The following is a 26,090-nucleotide window of genomic DNA, read 5'->3' on the forward strand; positions in this document are numbered from 1 at the left end:
TATTGGTTTCGACGTGAACGTAAAATAAGTCCAGCCCTATTCGCGAACGACTTACGTAAACGACGTAAAAAATTAAAAAATCAAAGCGGGAACGACGTCCACACTTAACATTGCGTGCGCCTCATAGAAGCAGGAACAACGTTACGTCGAAAAAGCCTTACGCAAACGGCGTAAAAAACTACCGCCGGGCGCATGTTGCACGTTTGTGAATCGGCGTAACTAGGTAATTTGCATACTCTACGCCGAAAACAAAGTAGCGCCCCTAGCGGCCAGCGTAAAAATGCACACAATTATACGCCGCCGCATTCAAGTTACGTCGGCGGAGGAAGCCTATTTTTTCAACTTATCTGTCTTGGAGAATCAGCGTAACGATACGCCAGCGCAAAATTGTTACTTTGTATCTCTATCTCCCGTCTAATCAATGTTTATAAAAAATAAATTACTTTGTATCTCTCTATCTCCCGTCTAATCAATGTTTATAAAAAATAAATTACTTTGTATCTCTATCTCCCGTCTAATCAATGTTTATAAAAAATAAATTACTTTGTATCTCTATCTCCCGTCTAATCAATGTTTATAAAAAATAAATTACTTTGTATCTCTATCTCCCGTCTGATCAACGTTTATAAACAATGCTGCTTATCTCTCTATCTCCCATCCGAACAATGTTTATAAACAATCTTACTTTGTAGCTCTCTATGTATTGTGCTTTTAGCCGCGGCACGATATTGAACGGGGATCCGACTTGGATCCCTGCCAATGCCAAGCACTGCGTTTGGTATGAATCTTGAGGGGGAACTCCACGCCAAATTTCAAATAAAAAACCGGCATGGGTCCCCCCCCCCCCCCCCCCCAGGAGCACACGAGGCCCTTGGGTCTGCTATGGATTTTAAGGAGACACCGCGTACGCCGAAAAAACGGCGTGGTGTTCCCCCCAAAATCCATACCAGACCCGTATCCGAGAAGCAGCCCGGCCGGTCAGAAAAGGGATGGGGACGAGCGAGCGCCGCCCCCCTCCTTTACCGCGCCAGGCCGCATGCCCTCAACATGGGGGGGTAGGTGCTTTGAGGCAGGGGGGCGCCCTGTGGCCCCCCCACCCCAAAGCACCTGTCCCCATGTTGATGAGGACAGGGTCTCTTCCCGACAACCCTGGCCGTTGGTTGTCAGGGGTCTGTGGGAGGGGAGCTTATCGGAATCCGGGAGCCCCCAGATACCGGCCATTAGATGCCGGCCCCCCACCCTAGGTGAATAAATATGGGGTACATCGTACCCTTACCCATTCACCTGGCGGAATAAAAAAAAAAAAACACAACACACAGGGTTTTAAAGTAATTTATTAGTCAGCTCCGGGGCCCCCGCTCTCTTCTTTAGCTCTTTTACGAGGGGGGGCTGCTTCTTTGATGTCTTCTGCGGGGGGATGTGCAGGTCTTCACCGCCGTCTGGTTCTCTTGCGCCGAGGGGGGCGCTTTCTTCTTTAGCTCTTTTACAGCGGCCCCCTCCCGGGGAATGAAGGGGAAAGGGGGTCCATCCCGGTACTAGCTAGGGGGACCTAATACAGGGGGTCCAACCCGCTACTAGCAAGAGGGACCTGATAAAGGGGGTCCAACCCGCTACTAGCAAGGGGGACCTAATACAGGGGGTCCAACCCGCTACTAGCAAGAGGGACCTAATACAGGGGGTCCAACCCGCTACTGGCAAGGGGGACCTAATAAAGGGGGTCAAACCCGCTACTAGCAAGGGGGACCTAATAAAGGGGGTCCAACCCGCGACTAGCAAGGGGGACCTAATAAAGGGGGTCCAACCCGATACTAGCAAGGGGGACCTGATAAAGGGGTCAAACCCGCTACTAGCAAGGGGGACCTAATAAAGGGGGTCCAACCCGCGACTAGCAAGGGGGACCTAATAAAGGGGATCCAACCAGGGACTAGCAAGGGGGACCTGATAAAGGGGGTCCAACCCACGACTAGCAAGGGGAACCTAATAAAGGGGGTCCAACCCGCGACTAGCAAGGGGGACCTAATAAAGGGGGTCCAACCCGGGACTAGCAAGGGGGACCTAATAAAGGGGGTCCAACCTGCTACTAGCAAGGAGGACCTGATAAAGGGGGTCCGACGAGGTACTTGCAAGGGGGACCTAATAAAGGGGGTCCAACCCGGGACTAGCAAGGAGGACCTATTAAAGGGGGTCCAACCCACTACTAGCAAGGGGGACCTATTAAAGGGGGTCCAACCCTCTACTAGCAAGGGGGACCTAATAAAGGGGGTCCAACCTGGGACTAGCAAGGAGAACCTAATAAAGGGGGTCCAACCTGGTACTAGCAAGGGGGACCTAATAAAGGGGGTCCAACCCACTACTAGCAAGGAGGACCTAATAAAGGGGGTCCAACCCGGTACTAGCAAGGGGGACCTGATAAAGGGGGTCCAACCCGCTACTAGCAAGTGGGACCTGATAAAGGGGTCCAAACCGCTACTAGCAAGGGGGACCTGATAAAGTGTCCGGTGAGTGTAGATAATCAGTGTGGAGCCCCCAGACATGACGCCACTGATGACTAGTTGGGTCTCTTTTTGTACCCAATAAACTCCCAGCAGCCTCCTCGGGGTCGGCATACAACTGTCTCCACTTATGATACTTTCCCTTTACTTATCCGTTGGGGAAACTTTCCCAGACTGTCCTTTTCCCGCACACAGCGATGAACATCGGGGGGGTCGTTCTTCAGAGGTGATACAATTATGACTCTGCGTCGCGCTCCATTCATCACCGCTATAAAAGCGGCGCTCAGGAGTCCAATGAAAGTGTCGGGATGAAGGTCAGCGGTGATCGCGCCTTTAACTGGTCCCGGGTTGTGGGGTCTGCCGGCAGCCGGAGGGGCGGGCTGTAAAAACCAAGAGATAAAATCAATGACAAGAGTGTGTGTGAGGTGGGGGAGGGGGGGGGAGAAATTACAGTGTTTATGACATATATATATGTATATATATAACAAATATACATTATTAAACTCCCCATGTTACTTTGTATCTCTCTATCTCCCGTCTGATCAATATACATTAGTAACCCGCCCCCAAGACCACTTACTGTATATTAGAGCAGAACTCCAACGGTGTCAGTAGGGCAGAGGACGGTGTCAGTAGAGCAGTGGATGGTGTCAGTAGGGCAGTGGATGGTGTCAGTAGGGCAGTGGACGGTGTCAGTAGAGCAGTGGACGGTGTCAGTAGGGCAGAGGACGGTGTTAGTAGGGCAGTGGACGGTGTCAGTAGGGCAGTGGACGGTGTCAGTAGAGCAGTGGACGGTGTCAGTAGGGCAGAGGACGGTGTCAGTAGGGCAGGGGACGGTGTCAGTAGAGCAGTGGACGGTGTCAGTAGAGCAGTGGACGGTGTCAGTAGGGCAGTGGACGGTGTCAGTAGGGCAGTGGGCGGTGCCAGTAGAGCAGTGGACGGTGTCAGTAGAGCAGTGGACGGTGTCAGTAGGGCAGTGGACGGTGTCAGTAGAGCAGAGGGCGGTGTCAGTAGAGCAGAGGGCGGTGTCAGTAGGGCAGTGGACGGTGTCAGTAGAGCAGTGGGCGGTGTCAGTAGAGCAGTGGGCGGTGTCAGTAGAGCAGTGGACGGTGTCAGTAGGGCTGTGGACGGTGTCAGTAGGGCAGTGGACAGTGTCAGTAGGGCAGTGGACGGTGTCAGTAGGGCAGTGGACGGTGTCAGTAGGGCAGAGGACGGTGTCAGTAGAGCAGTGGATGGTGTCAGTAGGGCAGTGGACGGTGTCAGTAGGGCTGTGGACGGTGTCAGTAGGGCAGTGGACGGTGTCAGTAGGGCAGTGGACGGTGTCAGTAGGGCAGAGGACGGTGTCAGTAGGGCAGTGGACAGTGTCAGTAGAGCAGTGGACGGTGTCGGTAGAGCAGAGGGCCGTGTCAGTAGAGCAGTGGGCGGTGTCGGTAGAGCAGAGGGCCGTGTCAGTAGGGCAGTGGACGGTGTCAGTAGAGCAGTGGATGGTGTCAGTAGGGCAGTGGGCGGTGTCAGCAGAGCAGTGGGCGGTGTCAGCAGAGCAGTGGGCGGTGTCAGTAGAGCAGTGGGCGGTGTCAGTAGAGCAGAGGGCGGTGTCAGAGCAGTGGGCGGTGTCAGCAGAGCAGTGGGCGGTGTCAGCAGAGCAGTGGGCGGTGTCAGTAGAGCAGTGGGCGGTGTCAGTAGAGCAGAGGGCGGTGTCAGTAGGGCAGTGGACGGTGTCAGTAGGGCAGTGGAAGGTGTCAGTAGAGCAGAGGACGGTGTTAGTAGGGCAGTGGACGGTGTCAGTAGGGCAGTGGACGGTGTCAGTAGAGCAGTGGACGGTGTCAGTATGGCAGTGGATGGTGTCAGTAGAGCAGTGGACGGTGTCAGTATGGCAGTGGACGGTGTCAGTAGAGCAGTGGGCGGTGTCAGTAGAGCAGTGGGCGGTGTCGGTAGAGCAGAGGGCCGTGTCAGTAGGGCAGTGGATGGTGTCAGTAGGGCAGTGGGCGGTGTCAGCAGAGCAGTGGGCGGTGTCAGTAGAGCAGAGGGCGGTGTCAGTAGAGCAGTGGGCGGTGTCAGCAGAGCAGTGGGCGGTGTCAGCAGAGCAGTGGGCGGTGTCAGTAGAGCAGTGGGCGGTGTCAGTAGAGCAGAGGGCGGTGTCAGTAGAGCAGTGGGCGGTGTCAGTAGAGCAGAGGGCGGTGTCAGTAGAGCAGTGGGTGGTGTCGGTAGAGTAGTGGGCGGTGTCAGTAGAGCAGTGGGCGGTGTCAGTAGAGCAGTAGACGGTGTCAGCAGAGCAGTGGGCGGTGTCAGTAGAGCAGTGGGCGGTGTCAGTAGAGCAGAGGGCGGTGTCAGCAGAGCAGTGGGCGGTGTCAGTAGAGCAGTGGACGGTGTCAGTAGAGCAGTGGATGGTGTCAGTAGAGCAGTGGATGGTGTCAGTAGAGCAGTGGGCGGTGTCAGCAGAGCAGTGGGCGGTGTCAGTAGAGCAGTGGGCGGTGTCAGTAGAGCAGTGGACGGTGTCAGTAGGGCAGTGGACGGTGTCAGTAGAGCAGTGGGTGGTGTCAGTAGAGCAGTGGACGGTGTCAGTAGAGCAGTGGACTGTGTCAGTAGATCAGTGGATGGTGTCAGTAGAGCAGTGGATGGTGTCAGTAGAGCAGTGGGCGGTGTCAGCAGAGCAGTGGGCGGTGTCAGTAGAGCAGTGGGCGGTGTCAGTAGAGCAGTGGGCGGTGTCAGTAGAGCAGTGGGCGGTGTCAGTAGAGCAGTGGGTGGTGTCAGTAGAGCAGTGGACGGTGTCAGTAGAGCAGTGGACTGTGTCAGTAGATCAGTGGATGGTGTCAGTAGAGCAGTGGATGGTGTCAGTAGAGCAGTGGATGGTGTCAGCAGAGCAGTGGGCGGTGTCAGTAGAGCAGTGGGCGGTGTCAGTAGAGCAGTGGGCGGTGTCAGTAGAGCAGTGGGCGGTGTCAGTAGAGCAGTGGGTGGTGTCAGTAGAGCAGTGGACGGTGTCAGTAGAGCAGTGGACTGTGTCAGTAGATCAGTGGATGGTGTCAGTAGAGCAGTGGATGGTGTCAGTAGAGCAGTGGGCGGTGTCAGCAGAGCAGTGGGCGGTGTCAGTAGAGCAGTGGGTGGTATACATGCGACGTGTGTGCGACTCTGTAGAGCACAGGCGCGCCGAGATCCTGCGGGGTAAATGACCGCGCTATATCAAGATGCCACTCAACTCAGTCGCATTGGTTCAAAGCCAAAGTCGCAACAAAGTTGCAACTCATCTAAAATTGCATCAAAGTCGCTCGATTTTGAAGTTGCGCGAGTGTGAATGGACTCTTCCTCGTGAATGAGCGCCGCACTTTGACACGTTGTTATAAAATCATTATTTCCCCCCCCCCCCCAGTCAGGCCGCCGCCCCCCCCCCCCCCCCCGGCGCAGAGCTTTTCCAATGATTATATTTCGCTCAAGCGTCTTAATTCCAGATGTCAGATCTCTAAGTGTCTCTTCGCCGCGCGGCTGGCGGGGGGACCGGCGGCAGGGGAACGCTCTTCGCCCCGCTCGCTCAGTAACGATGTTTGGAGCCGGATAAGCCCCGTGTTTTGTACGCTTCTCATAATGTTGTTGTAGGAGAGGTCGGAGGTCGCGCCAGGCGCTGCGCGGTGAAAACGCTGCAACAACACCGGGGCGAAGCTCCTGAGAACCTAAACCAACGGACGCGGCAGCTGTGTTTGGTGACAAGGATCTGGAGATCCCAGTTTAAATAAACAGCGGAGGGGCCCCTGGGGCGGCGAGGGGAGTGATGTGTGAAAGCTGGTGGGGGCGGCGCGGTGGGCGGGGCGGGCTAATGTTGCGTCCGTCACCTTGGCCGCCTCCAGAGATTGGTGTCCCTGGTGCATTGTGGGAGTTTTTTATTTTTCTGGATGTGACATGCAGAGGAGGAGGAGTGCAGAGCACAGCGGCGGCTGGCAGGGGCGGGGCTACCATTGGGCACACTAGGCAGCCGCCTCGGGCTCACAGCTTCTTGGGGCTCCCGGCCACTGGGGTTCCTGCTCTCTTCTCTCTGCAGAAAGCAACTAAGTCTCAGCTTCAGCGGGCAGCCGCCGCTCCGTTCGCACATAGTGTCAGAGGCGCAGGAGGACTGTGTCCAGACTCCCGAATAAATGGAAGCAAGAAAACGTTCATTGATGGGCGCTGGTGAGGCTGCATTGATGGGCGCTGGTGAGGCTGCATTTGATGGACACTGGTGAGGCTGCATTGATGGGCGCTGGTGAGGCTGCATTGATGGGCACAAGTAGGCTGTATTGATGGGCGCTGGTGAGACTGCATTGATGGGTGCTAGTAGGCTGCATTTGATAGGCACTGGTGAGGCTGCATTGATGGGCACAAGTAGGCTGTATTAATGGGAGCTGGTGAGGCTGCTTTGATGGACACTAGTAGGCTGCATTTAATGGGCACTGGTAAGGCTGCATTGATGGGCGCTAGTAGGCTGTATTGATGGGCGCTGGTGAGGCTGCATTGATGGGCGCTGGTGAGGCTGCATTGATGGGCGCTGGTGAGGCTGCATTTGATGGGCGCTGGTGAGGCTGCATTTGATGGGCGCTGGTGAGGCTGCATTTGATGGGCGCTGGTGAGGCTGCATTGATGGGCGCTGGTGAGGCTGAAAATGATGGGTGCTTTATTAAAAAGGGGTGGAGCCAAGGGGGGCGGCATAATTAGGTTTCGCATAGCATGTCAAAAATCCTTGCACCAGCCCTGGTGGTCTATTTTTTGGGTGGGTGGGGCAGCAAACAAACCAACCGACCCCCCCCCCCTGTTCGTTTGGTTAGTCGATCGGTTAGTCAAACCCCCCACGTCGCTTGCCCGTCCACCTATCAGCCCCACACTTACCCCATGCGGGCAGCTTCGGGGGCTTCCCCCTGCATCTCCTCCTCAGTGCCCCCCCCCTGCTCCCGGCCAATATGGTCACTTCTCCTCTCAGCCAATCGGGTCTTAAGACCCGCTTCCTGATTGGCTAGGAGGAGAATCGGGAAGACAACGGCGAATAATAATTTGGTCATTTAGAGGGATTTGTGTTGGTAGGGAGGATGGGGGGTAGGAGATTTGTGCTAGGAGGGGTGAGGGGGGGGGGTTGTTCTAGAAGAGGTTATATGGTAGAGGGGGTAGGAGATTTGTGCTAGAAAGGATGATTGGGTAGTATTTGTGCTGGGAGGGGACATTTTTTTGGGGGGGGGGGGGGGTCTGTACTAGAAGGGATGATTTTGTAGTATTTGTGCTGTGAGGAGACATTTTTTTTTTTTTGGGGGGAGGGGGGTTTGTGCTAGTAGGAAGGATTGAGGAGTATTTGTGCTAGGAGGGGAGATTTAGGGGGTAGCGGATTTGTGCTAGGAGGGTTTTTTTAGGGGGATTTGTGTTGGGAGGGAGGATGGGGGGTGGAGGATTTGTGCTAGGAGGAGCGATGGGGGGGTTGTTCTAGTAGAGGTTATATGGTAGAGGGGGTAGGAGATTTGTGCAAGGAGGGGACATTTTTTTTTGGGGGGGGGGGGGTCTGTGCTACAAAGGATGATTGGGTAGTATTTGTGCTGGGAGGGGACATTTTATATATCTTTTATTTTGGGGGGGGGATCTGTGCTAGTAGGGATGATTTGTGCTAGGAGGGGAAATTTGGGGGTAGACGATTTGTGCTAGGAGGGGTGTTTAGGGGGATGTGTGTTGGGAGGGGAGGTGGGGGTGGATGATTCGTGCTAGGAGGGGACTTTTTTGGAGGGGGGATCTGTGCTAGAAGGGATGATTGGGTAGTATTAGTGCTGGGAGGGGACAATTTTTTTTTGGGGGGGGGGGTCTGTGCTAGAAGGGATGATGAGGTAGTATTTGTCCTGGGAGGGGACATTTTTTTTGGGGGGGGGGGGGGTCTGTGCTAGAAGGGATGATGGGGTAGTATTTGTGCTGGGAGGGGACATTTTTTGGAGGGGGGGGGGTCTGTGCTAGTAGGGATGATTGGGGAGTATTTGTGCTAGGAGGGGAAATTTGGGGGGAGAGGATTTGTGCTGGGAGGGGACATTTTTTGGGGGGGGGGGATCTGTGGTAGAAGGGATGATGAAGTCAAAATGTCAAGTTTTGAATTGTTACATTGTTTCATTGTTTTTAGGATACAAATTGCCCCTCTTCAGTCGAGCCGGCCCCCGAATCTTTTCCCGCGCGTGTTTTCAGCAGCGCCGTTCGCGTCGGTCGATCACATTTTCAGCCACCTGGTGCTAAAGGATATCGCATGTCTTGGTGGCCCCCGGGGGCCGATATCTGCGGGGGATGGGGGGGGGGGACAGCGATGCATCCATCACCATGAGCTGACTTTGGTAAAACAGTTATCCAGCCCTGTTGATGTCCCTGGAGGACTCTGGAAGCTTCCGTCGGAGCTGTTAGCCGCATCAGAGGACGGCGAGCGTTCTGCGGGAACAGCTGCTGATCTCATGTGATGATGTCATAGGGGGCGGAGAGTCCGGGCTTAAAACTGAACTCCGGGGGCCAGATAAAAAGAGGCAAATCAACGCAGCGCTCTGATCATTAATAATAATTATTTTTAAATATAAACAGCGTAAGCACTCTAGTGTCTCCAGTGTGCCCCTGTGCACTCTAGTGTTTCCACTGTGACCCTGGGCACTCTAGTGTCTCCACTGTGACCCTGTGCACTCTAGTTTTTCCACTGTGACCCTGTGCACTCTAGTGTCTCCACTGTGCCCCTGTGCACTCTAGGGTTTCCACAGTGCCCCTGTGCACTCTAGTGTTTCCACTGTGCCCCTGTGCACTCTAGTGTCTCCACTGTGCCCCTGTGCACTCTAGTGTCTCCACTGTGCCCATGTGCACTCTAGTGTTTCCACTGTGCCCCTGTGCACTCTAGTGTCTCCAGTGTGCCCCTGTGCACTCTAGTGTCTCCAGTGTGCCCCTGTGCACTCTAGTGTCCTCACTGTGCCCCTGTGCACTCTAGTGTCTCCAGTGTGCCCCTGTGCATTCTAGTGTCTCCAGAGAACCCATGTGCACTCTAGTGTCTCCACTATGCCCCTGTGCATTCTAGTGTTTCCACTGTGACCCTGTGCACTCTAGTGTCTCCACTGTGACCCTGTGCACTCTAGTGTCTCCAGAGAACCCATGTGCACTCTAGTGTCTCCACTATGCCCCTGTGCACTCTAGTGTCTCCAGAGAACCCATGTGCACTCTAGTGTCTCCACTATGCCCCTGTGCACTCTAGTGTCTCCACTATGCCCCTGTGCACTCTAGTGTCTCCACTGTGACCCTGTGCACTCTAGTGTCTCCAGTGTGCCCCTGGGCACTCTAGTTTCTCCACTGTGCCCATGTGCACTCTAGTGTCTCCAGTGTGCCCCTGTGCACTCTAGTGTCCTCACTGTGCCCCTGTGCACTCTAGTGTCTCCACTGTGCCCCTGTGCACTCTAGTGTCCTCACTGTGCCCCTGTGCACTCTAGTGTCTCCACTGTGCCCCTGTGCACTCTAGTGTCCTCACTGTGCCCCTGTGCACTCTAGTGTCCTCACTGTGCCCCTGTGCACTCTAGTGTCTCCACTGTGCCCCTGTGCACTCTAGTGTCCTCACTGTGCCCCTGTGTACCCCTGTACGGTCTCATGTCTGCAGTGTGTCCATGTGTACTGTAGTGGCCTCAATGCACCACTGTGCACTAAAGTGTCTTCAGTGTGCCTCTGTGCACTCTAGTGTCTGCAGTGTGCTCTTGTGCACTCTACTGTCTCCAGTGTACCCTGTGCACTCTACTGTCTACAGTGCATCCCTCTGCACTCTAGTGTCTCCACTGTGCCCCTGTGCACTCTAGTGTCTCCACTGTGCCCCTGTGCACTCTAGTGTCTCCAGTGTGCCCCTGTGCACTCTAGTGTGCCCCTGTGCACTCTAGTGTTTCCACTGTGACCCTGTGCACTCTAGTGTCTCCACTGTGCCCCTGTGCACTCTAGTGTCTCCACTGTGCCCCTGTGCACTCTAGTGTCTCCACTGTGCCCCTGTGCACTCTAGTTTCTCCAGTGTGCCCCGGGCACTCTAGTGTCTCCAGAGAACCCATGTGCACTCTAGTGTTTCCACTGTGACCCTGTGCACTCTAGTTTCTCCACTGTGACCCTGTGCACTCTAGTGTCTCCACTGTGCCCCTGTGCACTCTAGTGTCTCCACTGTGACCCTGTGCACTCTAGTGTCTCCACTGTGCCCCTGTGCACTCTAGTGTCTCCAGTGTGCCCCTGTGCACTCTAGTGTCTCCACTGTGCCCCTGTGCACTCTAGTGTCTCCACTGTGCCCCTGTGCACTCTAGTGTCCTCACTGTGCCCCTGTGCACTCTAGTGTTTCCACTGTGCCCCGTGCACTCTAGTGTCTCCACTGTGCCCCTGTGCACTCTAGTGTTTCCACTGTGACCCTGTGCACTCTAGTGTCTCCACTGTGTCCCTGTGTACTCTAGTGTCTCCACTGTGCCCCTGTGCACTCTAGTGTCCTCACTGTGCCCCTGTGCACTCTAGTGTTTCCACTGTGCCCCTGTGCACTCTAGTGTCTCCACTGTGCCCCTGTGCACTCTAGTGTCTCCACTGTGCCCCTGTGCACTCTAGTGTTTCCACTGTGCCCCTGTGCACTCTAGTGTCTCCACTGTGCCCCTGTGCACTCTAGTGTCTCCACTGTGCCCCTGTGCACTCTAGTGTCTCCACTGTGCCCCTGTGCACTCTAGTGTCCTCACTGTGCCCCTGTGCACTCTAGTGTCCTCACTGTGCCCCTGTGTACCCCTGTACGGTCTCATGTCTGCAGTGTGTCCATGTGTACTGTAGTGGCCTCAATGCACCACTGTGCACTAAAGTGTCTTCAGTGTGCCTCTGTGCACTCTAGTGTCTGCAGTGTGCTCTTGTGCACTCTACTGTCTCCAGTGTACCCTGTGCACTCTACTGTCTACAGTGCATCCCTCTGCACTCTAGTGTCTCCACTGTGCCCCTGTGCACTCTAGTGTCTCCACTGTGCCCCTGTGCACTCTAGTGTCTCCAGTGTGCCCCTGTGCACTCTAGTGTGCCCCTGTGCACTCTAGTGTTTCCACTGTGACCCTGTGCACTCTAGTGTCTCCACTGTGCCCCTGTGCACTCTAGTGTCTCCACTGTGCCCCTGTGCACTCTAGTGTCTCCACTGTGCCCCTGTGCACTCTAGTTTCTCCAGTGTGCCCCGGGCACTCTAGTGTCTCCAGAGAACCCATGTGCACTCTAGTGTTTCCACTGTGACCCTGTGCACTCTAGTTTCTCCACTGTGACCCTGTGCACTCTAGTGTCTCCACTGTGCCCCTGTGCACTCTAGTGTCTCCACTGTGACCCTGTGCACTCTAGTGTCTCCACTGTGCCCCTGTGCACTCTAGTGTCTCCAGTGTGCCCCTGTGCACTCTAGTGTCTCCACTGTGCCCCTGTGCACTCTAGTGTCTCCACTGTGCCCCTGTGCACTCTAGTGTCCTCACTGTGCCCCTGTGCACTCTAGTGTTTCCACTGTGCCCCTGTGCACTCTAGTGTCTCCACTGTGCCCCTGTGCACTCTAGTGTTTCCACTGTGACCCTGTGCACTCTAGTGTCTCCACTGTGTCCCTGTGTACTCTAGTGTCTCCACTGTGCCCCTGTGCACTCTAGTGTCCTCACTGTGCCCCTGTGCACTCTAGTGTTTCCACTGTGCCCCTGTGCACTCTAGTGTCTCCACTGTGCCCCTGTGCACTCTAGTGTCTCCACTGTGCCCCTGTGCACTCTAGTGTTTCCACTGTGCCCCTGTGCACTCTAGTGTCTCCACTGTGCCCCTGTGCACTCTAGTGTCTCCACTGTGCCCCTGTGCACTCTAGTGTCTCCACTGTGCCCCTGTGCACTCTAGTGTCCTCACTGTGCCCCTGTGCACTTTAGTGTCCTCACTGTGCCCCTATGCACTCTAGTGTTTCCACTGTGACCCTGTGCACTCTAGTGTCTCCAGTGTGCCCCGGGCACTCTAGTGTCTCCGGTGTGCCCCGGGCACTCTAGTGTCTCCACTGTGCCCCTGTGCACTCTAGTGTCTCCACTGTGCCCCTGTGCACTCTAGTGTCTCCACTGTGCCCCTGTGCACTCTAGTGTCCTCACTGTGCCCCTGTGCACTTTAGTGTCCTCACTGTGCCCCTATGCACTCTAGTGTTTCCACTGTGACCCTGTGCACTCTAGTGTCTCCACTGTGCCCCTGTGCACTCTAGTGTCTCCACTGTGCCCCTGTGCACTCTAGTGTCCTCACTGTGCCCCTGTGCACTTTAGTGTCCTCACTGTGCCCCTATGGACTCTAGTGTTTCCACTGTGACCCTGTGCACTCTAGTGTCTCCACTGTGCCCCTGTGCACTCTAGTGTTTCCACTGTGCCCCTGTGCACTCTAGTGTCTCCACTGTGCCCCTGTGCACTCTAGTGTCTCCACTGTGCCCCTATGCACTCTAGTGTCTCCAGTGTGCCCCGGGCACTCTAGTGTCTCCGGTGTGCCCCGGGCACTCTAGTGTCTCCACTGTGCCCCTGTGCACTCTAGTGTCTCCACTGTGCCCCTATGCACTCTAGTGTCTCCAGTGTGCCCCTGTGCACTCTAGTGTCTCCGGTGTGCCCCGGGCACTCTAGTGTCTCCACTGTGCCCCTATGCACTCTAGTGTCTCCAGTGTGCCCCTGTGCACTCTAGTGTCTCCGGTGTGCCCCGGGCACTCTAGTGTCTCCACTGTGCCCCTATGCACTCTAGTGTCTCCACTGTGCCCCTGTGCACTCTAGTGTCTCCAGTGTTCCCCGGGCACTCTAGTGTCTCCAGTGTGCCCCTGTGCACTCTAGTATCTCCAGTGTGACCTGGTACCCAGGGTCTTCTCTCTGGCGTCAGGCAGCCGACACTTCTGGGTTTCGCTGGCACCATGTCCAATCAGGTAACGGCTCCAATCAGTGCCAACGCCAATCAAGATACAGATCTTCTGACAGGGTGAAGTAACACGCAGCTTAGAGTTCATGAAACGCGTTGCTACACACACACCCTACATCCTTATTCTGCACTTCTTCATGCTTGTCTCCTGCCCTGTGTACCCGGTGCCCCCAGTGTGTTCCTCTGTGCCTTTGCTGCCAGATTTCACTGCCCAATTGTGCCACAGTGTTCATGTGCCCAGTGGGCCACCTCGTCTCCCTGTGCACTCTAGTGTCTCCAGAGCACCCATGTGCACTCTAGTTTCTCCACTGTGCCCCTGTGCAACCCAAAGCCCAGTGTCCCCTCTAGTAAGTCAATCTCGCTCATACCCTATGGGTAAGACCAGTTGAAAATAAAACGGGTGAGATAAGAAGGTCCAAGATGGGTCTTCGTGATCAGGGCCAGCCTTTGGGGTGTGCGAGCTGTGCGGCCGCACAGGGCGCCATGGGCAACAGGGGCGCCGTGCGGCCATCACAGCTCGCAGAATGTGAGTCGCAGTCAGTTACTCACATGATCATCACAGGAGTCCGACTCCTACGAGTCACAGCAGCAGCCGCTGCCAGGTACCCCTGCCCTGGGACTGGGTGAAGAGCAACGCATCGGCTGCGGCACCTGAAAAAAAATGGCTGCTGCCGGCCCCCGACAGGCACACTGCGTCTAAGCGCTGGGCGGCGCCATTTTTAAATGCAAAGCCGCACCGTCCACCGAAAGGTAAACAGATAAAAAGAAAAAGTATTTATTTTTTATAGCCAGCCTACACACAGAAGGGGAGGAGGATATAAGGGACCTCTTTGTGTATGTTTAGGTGACCAGGGGGCTAGGGGTGAAGATGGGGGGGGCACAGGGTAAGCTCGCACAGGGCGCCTGAACACCTAAGGCCGCCCCTGTTCGTGATGCTTGTGTGGAACAATAAAGCTTTACAAACATTGTATTTTATCAATGCTTGCTGCCGGCTTCTTTTTTTTGGACTTGCCAACTGACGCTAACTGTCCCGGATTTGCCGGGACAGTCCCGCAATTTGGTCCTCTGTCTAGGCACAGCCCACCCCAGCAACCCCCCCAAGATCCAGCTCTGTTGGTTTACAATGCTTATGAAATGGCAACACCACCCCAGGCATAAAGCACCCTGAGTTACCACAACGCACAGGTGTAAGGCTCACCTTACTCACACTCTACCAATGAGTCCAGTTGTAAATGAAACGCGTCAGAAGAGAAGGTCCAAGGTGGGTCTTCATGCCGGTTGTGTAGAACAGAAGCTTTGCAAGCATTGGACTTTACCAGTGTAAGCAGTTGGCTTCTTTTCTTTGGATTTGCTGGTAGCGTGGGGGTAAGTACAAACCCCTGCTTGTCATTTACACCTGGATGGCCAAAGAAGTGACTCCCCATGTGGACTTGGGAATATTCCTATATTGGGGTACCATTCTGAAGAAAGGGCAACCCAACCCAAAGCCCAGTGTCCCCTCTAGTAAGTCAATCTTGCTCATACCCTATGGGTAAGACCAGTTGAAAGTAAAAAATGGGTCAGAAGAGAAGGTCCCAGATGGGTCTCCCTATATTGGGGTACCATACTAAAGAAAGGGCAACGCAACCCAAAGTGCCCTCTAGTAAGTCAACCTTGCTCGTACCCTATGATTAAGACCAGTTGAAAATAAAACGGGTCAGATAAGAAGGTCCAAGATGGGTCTTCGTCATGCTTGTGTGGAACAATAAAGCTTTACAAACATTGGGCTGGATTCAGGTACCTTTGCGCTTTTTTTGCGGAGGCGCAGGGCAACGTTTTTGCCCTGCGCCCCCGCAAATTTACTGCGCTACCCGCGATTTACGGAGCATTAGCTCCGTAAATTGCGTGTACGCTCTTTAAAATTGCCCGGCGTAAGCGCGCGCAATTTAAATGATCCCGTAGGGGGCGGGAATCATTTTAATTAGGCGCGTTCCCGCGGCGATCGTAGAGCGCATGCTCCGTCGGGAAACTTTCCCGACGTGCATTGCGGCAAATGACGTCGCAAGGACGTCATTTGCTTCAAAGTGAACGTGAATGGCGTCCAGCGTAAATTTCGCAACGCGGGAACGACGGGTATACGTAACATTGGCTGCCCCTGCTAATAGCAGGGGCAGCCTTACGCGAAAGACGCCGTACGGAAACGATGTAAACTGCGTACGCAGGGCTCGCGTAACGTTGTGAATCCGTGTTAGTATGCAATTTGCATACTATACACAGATCACAACGGGAACGCCACCTAGCGGCCATCGCAAGAATGCAGCCTAAAATCTGCGTGGCATAAGAGCCTTATGCCACGCAGATTTTAGGCTGCAGTCGGCGTAGCGATGTTCCTGAATCAGGAGCATTCGCTACGCCGGAGCAAGTAAGCAATTGCGCCGTGTAACCTATGGTTACACAGGCGCAATTGCTTTTTGAATCTGGGCCAATGTCGGCTATTGAGCGCAGGTGCCGTCTACAGCTGATCGTCAATTCAGATGTGCGGCACATGTGCATTTCGCGCCCGGGCATTTTTCGATAGGGGGGCATTTCTCGACAGAACACAGGCTTCTTTTATTTGGACCTACTAGTACTAGTAGATAAGCCGACCTAACTCTGAATCTACGCCGACTTATGTTTAAGTGTATTCTCAAACAGAGATACGCTTAAACAAAGCTAAGATAGGCCGGCTTGCGCCGTCCTATCTTAGCTTGCAATGTTTCTGTTGGCTGCTAGGTGGCGCTTCCATTGCGGCCGGCGTAGATTATGTAAATGAGGGGATACGCCGATTCCCGAACGTACGCCAGGCCTACACCGTCGCATTACGTCGTTTCCGTAAGGCCTTAGGCGGCCTAAAGTTATTCCACCTATGAGGTGGAATAACAATGTTAAAGTATGGCCGCCGTTCCCGCCGCGAGGTTCGAAATTTTTGCGTCGTTTGCGTAAGTCGTCCGCGAATCGGGAGTTACGTCGTTTACGTCCACGTCGAAATCAATAGGACCGTACGGCGTACTTAGCCGCAATGCGCACTGGGAAATGTAGTCGCCCGGCACATGCGCAGTGTCAAAAAACGTCAAAAAACGTGAGGTCAAGCCTCATTTCCATACTACACGCCCCCCTCCAAGTCATTTGAATTAGGCGCCCTTACGCCTGCTCGTTTTAGGCTACGCCGCCGTAGATTAGCAGGTAAGTGGTTTGAGAATCACTACTAGCCTAACTAATTTACCGCGGTGTAGCCTAAAAAGGCTAGGCTAGGCCGTCCTAAAGTTAGGCGCCCCTACGTGAATCTACCTATCTGTGCGGACGGAGCGGCGGCTGCCTGCTGATGCTGAGACTTAGTTGCTTGCTGCAGAGAGAAGTGAGTAGGAACACCAGTGGCCTGGAGCCCTAGGCGGCTGCCTAGTTTGCCTAGTGGTAGCACTGGCCCTGACTTTACCTCAATGCACAGGGTAAAGCCAACCTCACTCTATAAAAGTCACTTCTATTTGTTGCAATTCTAACACAATTTTTTTTAGAACAGCCTGTAGGTAGATGCATCAATTTTCTCTACTGCAGGTGGCGCACTTCCGCAGCGGCACTGTTGTTGGAGAGGAAGTCAAGAGGAACAGGGTTCTTCTATGGTATCCTGGGTCACTGGGGAAGCTATCCTATTGGATGCTGCCGCCCCATAAGACAGGCGGCCATCCTGGGTCAGCCAGAGCCTATTTAAGGCCCTGGCTCCCAGGTTCGGTGGGCATTTTGTGAGTTGGCAAAGTAAGGACCAGCTACCCCATCCGTTAGGGACAGTTCTAGCGGTAGGAGAAGGTTCCTGACAAGGAGGGAAAGCGCAGGGTCGCTGCTCTTCTGGACATCTTCTCGAATGGGCACGAGACAGCCCAGCCGCATTTTGCCCCTCCCTTGCCGAAAACCTGCTCTGCTCACGTGATGGAAACCGCGAGTGTACCCGGCTGGGCAAGTCTTCCACCCGGTTTGTTGTGAACTGTTGCTGCGTTACTTCAGTACAAGTTTTGTGAATTATTGCTGCCGCCAGTGGCGGTTCATCCATAGAGGGAGCGCTGGAGCGCCGCCCCCTCTGGCTCTCGCCCGCCACTGAGTCTAATAACATACATTCATGCATTGCATGAATGTATGTTATTGTCGCCGCTGCCGCTGGTCTATTCAGAGATGGCCGGAACTTGAGCGCCGACCACCTGAATAACGGCAGCTGGTTGGCTGTGCGGAAGTGCCTATCAGAGCCAGCGGCTTTCCGAGTACAGCCCTCATCTCCCGGATGTCTTATCCTCGGGACGTACGGGGGGTGCGTTCCTTGGATAAGACTGACGGCCGTCTCAGCCAATCAGGTTCCCCGATTCTGGTTATCGGTAACCTGATTGGCTGAAGCGTCACCAAGGCGGGAGAAGACATCGAGGGACGTGGAAGGAGTAAGGTAAGTGCATTTTACAGGGCACAGCGGCGACAATGGGCACAGAGGCGACAAAGGGCACAGTGGCATCAATGGGCACAGTGGCGACAAAGGGCACAGTGGCGACAATTAAAGGGCACAGTGGTGACAATTGGCACAGTGGCGACAATTGGCACAGTGGCGACAATTGAGGCTGCGTTTGATGGCATGGCACAGTGACTGTGTTTGATGGCATGCCACAGTGGTGCGAATTGATGGCATAGTGACTGTATTTGATGGCATGGCACAGTGGCGACAATTGAGGGGCACAGTGGCTGCGTTTGATGGCATGGCACAGTGGCTGCGTGTTTGATGGCATGGCACAGTGGCTGCGTTTGATGGCATGGCACAGTGACTGCGTTTGATGGCATGGCACAGTGGTGCAAATTGATGGCATAGTGACTGCATTTGATGGCATGGCACAGTGGCGACAATTGAGGGGCACAGTGGCTGCGTTTGATGGCATGGCACAGTGGTGACAATTGATGGCACAGTGGCTGCGTGTTTGATGGCATGGCACAGTGGCTGCGTTTGATGGCATGGCACAGTGACTGTGTTTGATGGCATGGCACAGTGGTGCGAATTGATGGCACAGTGACTGCATTTGATGGCATGGCACAGTGGCGACAATTGAGGGGCACAGTGGCTGCGTTTGATGGCATGGCACAGTGGTGACAATTGATGGCACAGTGGCTGCGTGTTTGATGGCATGGCACAGTGGCTGCGTTTGATGGCATGGCACAGTGACTGTGTTTGATGGCATGGCACAGTGGTGCGAATTGATGGCACAGTGACTGCATTTGATGGCATGGCACAGTGGTGACAATTGATGGCACAGTGACTGCGTTTGATGGCATGGCACAGTGGTGCGAATTGATGGCATAGTGACTGCATTTGATGGCATGGCACAGTGGTGCGAATTGATGGCATAGTGACTGCATTTGATGGCATGGCACAGTGGTGACAATTGATGGCACAGTGGCTGCGTTTGATGCATTTGCGTTTGCGCCCCCCAAAAATTTTGAGCACCAGCCGCCACTGGCCGCCGCACTGCGCCGCACGCCACCTACAAACGTAACGCCACGTCCACGCCCTCCAGATGGGGCGCAGCAGCTCGGGCCTCGGCCCTCCTGGGTGAGGACGCTCTTGTTCTCTCATCCCCCGACCCGATAATGAAAAACCGTTGCTGGAAACAGTTGAACTGGTTAAAAAACAAAAGCGCGCTCCGGGGTCCTTCCCACCTCGCCGGCCCTTTGAAACGCGGTATGTTTCCCATTAAGCCGCGGCCCGGCGTGGAAGTGACAACTGGTTCCCAGAAGGGGGGCTCAGATGTCCGATAATATTCCATAACGCCCTCCATTATCCCGGAGCAGCTGCCACCCCCGGGCTCAGAAGATAGCACAGTTCCCATCCTTGCGGACCACCCCACCCCCTCAGCTAGGGGGGGCACCTCGTGTACTCACAAGAGTTTTCCCCCTCCCCCTGATTAATGGGGGGGGAAGACGCTCATTAGGGGACAGGATACAGATCTCTCTTTTTACCCCTTCCCTTTGGCAAGATTCCAGATCTCGGGCTCTTCAATGAGCCTGATGTGACGGCTGCCAGACAGATGTTCTGGGATGGGGGGGGGGGGGGTCTCCGCCTGAAGCCCCTCCAGCGTTACAGGATGGAAGAGACGCAGGGAAGTGCGGCTATTGTGTTTTTGATGTCTTCCATTATTAATGCATCAGCTGTTCCCATAGACAGGGTTACCGACGGTCTCCAGGCTGCTGATGACAACGGCTACAATGTTAGAGCCAGAGCCCCCCCTCCCCACCCACCCAGATTAACCCCGTCTGCGCTGAAGAGTTACAAGCAGAGGTGTAGCTTGAAGCTTGTGGCCCCCCCCCCCCGATTAGGGTTTGCCACCTGTCCGGGATTCACCCGGACAGTTCGTGTTTGGAATCATGTGTCCGGGCTTCAGACTGCCTGAAACCCGGACACATTTTTCAGACCAGACTTTCCGGCAGGGTTACTGGCTGCAGGGGCCGGAAATTTAAAACCCAGCGGCCTCAGATACACCTGGAGGAGAGGTGCTGACTGCCAAGGGGTGAGTGAGCTCACCATCCATCCCTGTCTGTGACTGAAGTCCCCCCCCCTTCTTTCTCCTGCCTCTGAGTGAGTACACTAAGGTAAATCAGGGTTCTCAGAGCACCCCTTACATAAGAGTTCCCCTGTACACCAGAGGCCACAGTGTTCTCCCTTACATCAGAGTCCTCTCCGTACATCAGCGTTCTCAGTATCCCCCCTTAAATCAGGGTTCCCAGAGCATCCCTTATGTCAGAGTTCCCAGAGTTCCTCGCTTACATCAGAGTCTGCAGAGTCCCACCTAACAGTGAAAGGGAACTCTGCGAGTTCAGATGTCAAAGGGGGACTCTGTGGACCAGGGGCGGACTGACAACTCAGGGGGCCCCCGGGCAATAGAAGATTATGGGGCCCCTGGACTTACAGATGGCCACCACGCCGCATCAAAAGCATGTCGGTTTCGGACATATCAGGGACAGATGTAAAACAAAACATTGGGCTAGATTCAGAAAGAATTTACGTCGGCGTATCTATATTTGGCTAAGATCCGACGGGCGTAAGTCTCTTACGCCGTCATATCTTAGTTGCATATTTACGCTGGCCGCTAGGTGGCGCTTCCGTCGATTTACGCGAGGAATATGCAAATTAGGTAGATACGCCGATTCAGAAACGTACGTCCGCCCGGCGCATTTTTTTACGTCGTTTGCGTAAGGCTTTTTCCAGCGTAACGTTACCCCCTCATAAAGCAGGGGTAAGTCAAGTTAAGTATGGACGTCGGAAACGACCGAACAGCGTTGTATTTTACGTAATTTACGTAAGTCGTTCGCGAATAGGGCTGTACGTAAGTTAAGTTACGTTCACGTCGAAAGCATTGACAGTTTGCGGTGTAATTTGGAGCATGCGCACTTGGAAACGTTCACGGACGGCGCGTGCGCCGTTCGTAAAAAACGTCAAATACGGGGGGGTCAACATTAATTTCAATAAAACATGCCCACATCATCCACATTTGAATTAGGCGGGCTTACGCCGGACAACATACGCTACGCCGCCGTAACTTAGGGCGCAAGTTCTTTCTGAATACGGAACTTGCGCCCTAAGTTACGGCGGCGTAACGTATCTGAGATAAGTTACGCCCGCATAAACTTACGGCGGGCTATCTGAATCTAGCCTATAGATTTTTACATACTGTCCCTGGTTTTACTGAGCCTGGCAACCCTGATGGGGTCCCCTAGTGGCATGGGGCCCTCGGGCAGTGCCCGAGTGACTCAATGGTCAGTCCGCCCCTGCTGTGGACTCTGATGTAAAGGGGGACTCTGGTGTAAAGGGGGACTCTGTGGACTCTGGTGTAAAGGGGGACTCTGTGGACTCTGATGTAAAGGGGGGCTCTGATGTAAAGGGGGACTCTGTGGACTCTGATGCAAAGGGGGACTCTTGTTATTATCTTCATATGATTAGAAATGTTATATAATAGCAAAATATATGTATAGTTTACACTATTTAAAAAAATAGCTGTGCGCCGCTAAAGTGTCCGGGTTTGACTTGAAGAAAAGGTGGCAACCCTACCCCCCCGATGCAAAAGTTGGCCTGGCCCTTGGGCTGTTCTCACCCTGTGCTCCTCTCCGTTCAGGAAAAAAATGGCCCCCAGCCAATGAGAACGAAGGGGTTCGGACTGTGGAAGGCAAGTACTGGAGCGTGGCTGTGGGCATAGGGTGACCACATTTCGAAACTGCCATTCAGGGACAACCCCCCCCCCCCCCCTCCTTCACAAAAATGTGCAGATTTTAATGTTTTTCAGGAGCAGTGATTCTAATTATGCTTAAAGTGCAACAATAAAAATGAAGAATTCCTCTAAATATAGTGTCTGGGGGGGTCCCCTTAGTCTGCCTGTAAAGTGGGGCATGTGTACCATGTATAGAACCAGCTGCAGCAAAAATGAAAATTCAAAAAAGAAAAGAGTCAAATCACATTTAAATTGACTCACGGTTGCAACTGCTGTCACCCGGCTATTGAAAAAAAGAAAAAGAAAAAAAATAGTGCCCCCCCCCAGTCCATACCAGCACCCACGTGCTCTACCCCCCCCCCCCACCCCAAAACATCACATCCCCATCTTACCCTGGCTGGTGGTTGTGGTGGCATGCAGGCAGGGGGATTATCAGAATTTGGAAGCCCCCAAAGGGTCTGGAATGGACTAGGGGAGGGGGACCCCACGCCGTGTTTTTTTTTTTTACTTTTTTTTTTACTGACAGCTTTATTTTTTATTTAGCTGTCAGCGGGAAAGCCCATTGACAGCTGAAGACTCATCAGTTGTTAGGGACGCCGGCTTCCCAGCCCCACTCTCTCATCGGGTGGGTGTGTCAGTTTCATTCCGGGACACTGTATTGTCCTGGAATGAAGGTGCCGGGACCCGGGACAGAACTGCAAAATGCGGGACTGTCCCGGGCAATCCGGGACACGTGGTCACCCTACTGTGGGGCCCTTGGGCAGATCGGAGCTGCACTTTGTGGAGGATATGATAATATGACAGGGAGGCTGCAGGGGCCCCCTGGAGCTGGGGTTGGGATTGTGACCCTTGCAACCCCTTATGCTACGCCCATGGTTACAAGTTAAAGCTGAACTCTGGTATAAGAAGTATTGAACACAAGGGCGTGTAATTTTACTTAAATCTTGGTGTGCTAACATTAGCATATAAGCACTTAATATTGTCATTGACTCATTACCAAAAACATAGAACAGTGGGTTTTACAGTGGGACTCTTCTCTGACTCTGATTAACAGATGTTTTCCAATATTTTCAAAGGTTGTCCACAAATTGATCGAAATTCATCTGGTTCTTACTGGAGCAGACAAATTTGAATTAATCTATGGTCAGCTTTTAGAAGACTTCACAGTGCCATGGTTAGAGATAAGAACGACTTTCTAGTTTGTTGGACAGCTTGTGTTGTCTATTTGGGTGGTGGACAGTTTGTGTTGTCTGGACCTTTTGTTTTATCTGGTTGGGTGGACAGTTTGTGTTGTCTGGTTGAGTGGACAGCTTGTGTTTTTTGGTTGGGACGACAGTTTGGTGGATGGTTTGAGTTGTCTGGTTGGATAGACCGTTTGTGTTGTCTGGTTTGGTGGATGGCTTATGTTGCCTGGTTGGATAGACAGTTTATGTAGTCTGTTGGGGTGGATGGTTTGTGTTGTCTAGTTTGGTGGGGTGGACAGTTTGTGTTGTCTGATTGGGTGGACGGCTTGTGTTGTCTGGTTGGGTGGACGGCTTGTGTTGTCTGGTTGGGTGGACGGTTTGTGTTGTCTGGTTGGGTGGACGGCTTGTGTTGTCTGGTTGGGTGGACGGCTTGTGTTGTCTGGTTGGGTGGACGGTTTGTGTTGTCTGGTTGGGTGGACGGCTTGTGTTGTCTGGTTGGGTGGACGGCTTGTGTTGTCTGGTTGGGTGGACGGTTTGTGTTGTCTGGTTGGGTGGAAGGTTTGTGTTGTCTGGTTGGGTGGACGGTTTGTGTTGTCTGGTTGGGTGGACGGTTTGTGTTGTCTGGTTGGGTGGACGGTTTGTGTTGTCTGGTTGGGTGGACTGTTTGTGTTGTCCGGTTGGGTGGACTGTTTGTGTTGTCCGGTTGGGTGAACGGTTTGTGTCGTTTCGTTGGATGGACGGTTTGTGTCGTCTGGTTGGGTGGACGGTTTGTGTCGTCTAGTTGGGTGGACGGTTTGTGTCGTCTGGTTGGGTGGACGATTTGTGTCGTCTGGTTGGGTGGACGGTTTGTGTTGTCTGGTTGGGTGGACAGTTTGTGTTGTCTGGTTGGGTGGACAGTTTGTGTTGTCTGGTTGGGTGGACAGTTTGTATTGTCTGGTTGGGTGGACAGTATGTATTGTCTGGTTGGGTGGACGGTTTGTGTTGTCTGGTTGGGTGGACGGTTTGTGTTGTCTGGTTGGGTGGACGGTTTGTGTTGTCTGGTCGGGTGGACAGTTTGTGTTGTCTGGTTGGGTGGACGGTTTGTGTCGTCTGGTTGGGTGGACGGTTTGTGTCGTCTGGTTGGGTGGACGGTTTGTGTCGTCTGGTTGGGTGGACGGTTTGTGTTGTCTGGTTGGGTGGACGGTTTGTGTTGTCTGGTTGGGTGGACGGTTTGTGTTGTCTGGTTGGGGGGACGGTTTGTGTCGTCTGGTTGGGTGGACGGTTTGTGTCGTCTGGTTGGGTGGACGGTTTGTGTTGTCTGGTTGGGTGGACGGTTTGTGTCGTCTGGTTGGGTGGACGGTTTGTGTTGTCTGATTGGGTGGACGGTTTGTGTCGTCTGATTGGGTGGACGGTTTGTGTCGTCTGGTTGGGTGGACGGTTTGTGTTGTCTGGTTGAATAGACGGTTTGTGTTGTCTGGTTGGGTGGACGGCTTGTGTTGTCTGGTTGGGTGGATGGTTTGTGTTGTCTGGTTGGGTGGACGGTTTGTGTTGTCTGGTTGGGTGGACGGTTTGTATTGTCTGGTTGGGGGGACGGTTTGTGTCGTCTGGTTGGGTGGACGGTTTGTGTCGTCTGGTTGGGTGGACGGTTTGTGTTGTCTGGTTGGGTGGACGGTTTGTGTTGTCTGGTTGGGTGGACGGTTTGTGTTGTCTGGTTGGGGGGACGGTTTGTGTCGTCTGGTTGGGTGGACGGTTTGTGTTGTCTGGTTGGGTGGACGGTTTGTGTTGTCTGGTTGGGTGGACGGTTTGTGTCGTCTGGTTGGGTGGACGGTTTGTGTCGTCTGGTTGGGTGGACGGTTTGTGTCGTCTGGTTGGGTGGACGGTTTGTGTCGTCTGGTTGGGTGGACGGTTTGTGTCGTCTGGTTGGGTGGACGGTTTGTGTCGTCTGGTTGGGTGGACGGTTTGTGTTGTCTGGTTGGGTGGACGGTTTGTGTTGTCTGGTTGAATAGACGGTTTGTGTTGTCTGGTTGGGTGGACGGCTTGTGTTGTCTGGTTGGGTGGATGGTTTGTGTTGTCTGGTTGGGTGGACGGTTTGTGTTGTCTGGTTGGGTGGACGGTTTGTGTTGTCTGGTTGGGTGGACGGTTTGTGTTGTCTGGTTGGGTGGACGGTTTGTATTGTCTGGTTGGGGGGACGGTTTGTGTCGTCTGGTTGGGTGGACGGTTTGTGTTGTCTGGTTGGGTGGACGGTTTGTGTTGTCTGGTTGGGTGGACGGTTTGTATTGTCTGGTTGGGTGGACGGTTTGTGTTGTCTGGTTGGTTTGTGTTGTCTGGTTGGGTGGACGGTTTGTGTTGTCTGGTTGGGTGGATGGTTTGTGTTGTCTGGTTGGGTGGACGGTTTGTGTTGTCTGGTTGGGTGGACGGTTTGTGTTGTCTGGTTGGGTGGACGGTTTGTGTTGTCTGGTTGGGTGGACGGTTTGAGTTGTCTGGTTGGGTGGACGGTTTGTGTTGTCTGGTTGGGTGGACGGTTTGTGTTGTCTGGTTGGGTGGACGGTTTGTGTTGTCTGGTTGGGTGGACGGTTTGTGTTGTCTGGTTGGGTGGACGGTTTGTATTGTCTGGTTGGGTGTTGGGTGGACAGTATTGTCTGGTCGGATGAACGGCTTGTGTTGTCTGGTTGGGTGGACGGTTTGTGTTGTCTGGTTGGGTGTTGGGTGGACGGTTTGTGTTGTCTGGTCGGATGGCTTGTATTGTCTCCAGTAATCGCCATCATGTTTCCATCCTCCGGGGTAAACACCTTGTGTAATCTTCTAATGATCAGCACAGTGGTGACACCTTGGGGCCTGGAGGGACATGGGCCCAGCAGTAAAGTTCTCGAGCAACTGTCAGTAAACACGGCTATTAGGAAGGAGAATGGTCCTCAATATTTATGACGGAGGCCAGGAAATCCCTCCACATTCCTCCAGCTTGTCCTCCTGGCAGGTTCTTTGATGAGCACCTTCAAAGGCCATGGAGGGGAGGGAAGGAATCCACCTGAGGGGGGGGGGGGGGGGGGCTTGTTGTCTACATGGTACTATGTAATAGAGAGGTGTGAAGAATCCCTCCCTGAGGTCACACTGGAAGAGAGGATGGTGGGGGGAGGGGCATTTATGGACCTAAACATGTTCCTAAACCCATAAAAAGCTGAATATCCATTTTACTGCTCATGGTCTTCTGTTTCCTTTATTATTTACAGAGAGGTGGAGGGAGGAGACGATCGACACCGAGACTGATTGTAAACCAACCATCACTCAATTCCGAGACACTTATTACTCTCTGCGAGATCTGTTTACAC

General features: G+C 53.8%; 1 protein-coding gene across 1 annotated transcript; it reads right to left on the reverse strand.

Moving 5' to 3' along the window:
- Nucleotides 1-23,063: 23,063 nt before the first annotated feature.
- On the reverse strand, nucleotides 23,064-25,526 carry LOC120941379 (mucin-2-like). The gene has a single exon (XM_040354719.1). The coding sequence runs from the start codon at nucleotides 25,524-25,526 to the stop codon at nucleotides 23,064-23,066; it is 2,463 nt and encodes an 820-aa protein (XP_040210653.1).
- Between the last annotated feature and the right edge of the window lie 564 nt (nucleotides 25,527-26,090).

Source organism: Rana temporaria, chromosome 5 (genome assembly GCF_905171775.1).
Source record: "Rana temporaria chromosome 5, aRanTem1.1, whole genome shotgun sequence".
NCBI classification, from domain to species: domain Eukaryota; kingdom Metazoa; phylum Chordata; class Amphibia; order Anura; family Ranidae; genus Rana; species Rana temporaria.

What these genes read in the sequence shown, in the direction of transcription:
- LOC120941379 (XM_040354719.1), bottom strand. Translation starts at nt 25,526, where the DNA reads ATGGCGATTACTGGAGACAATACAAGCCATCCGACCAGACAACACAAA.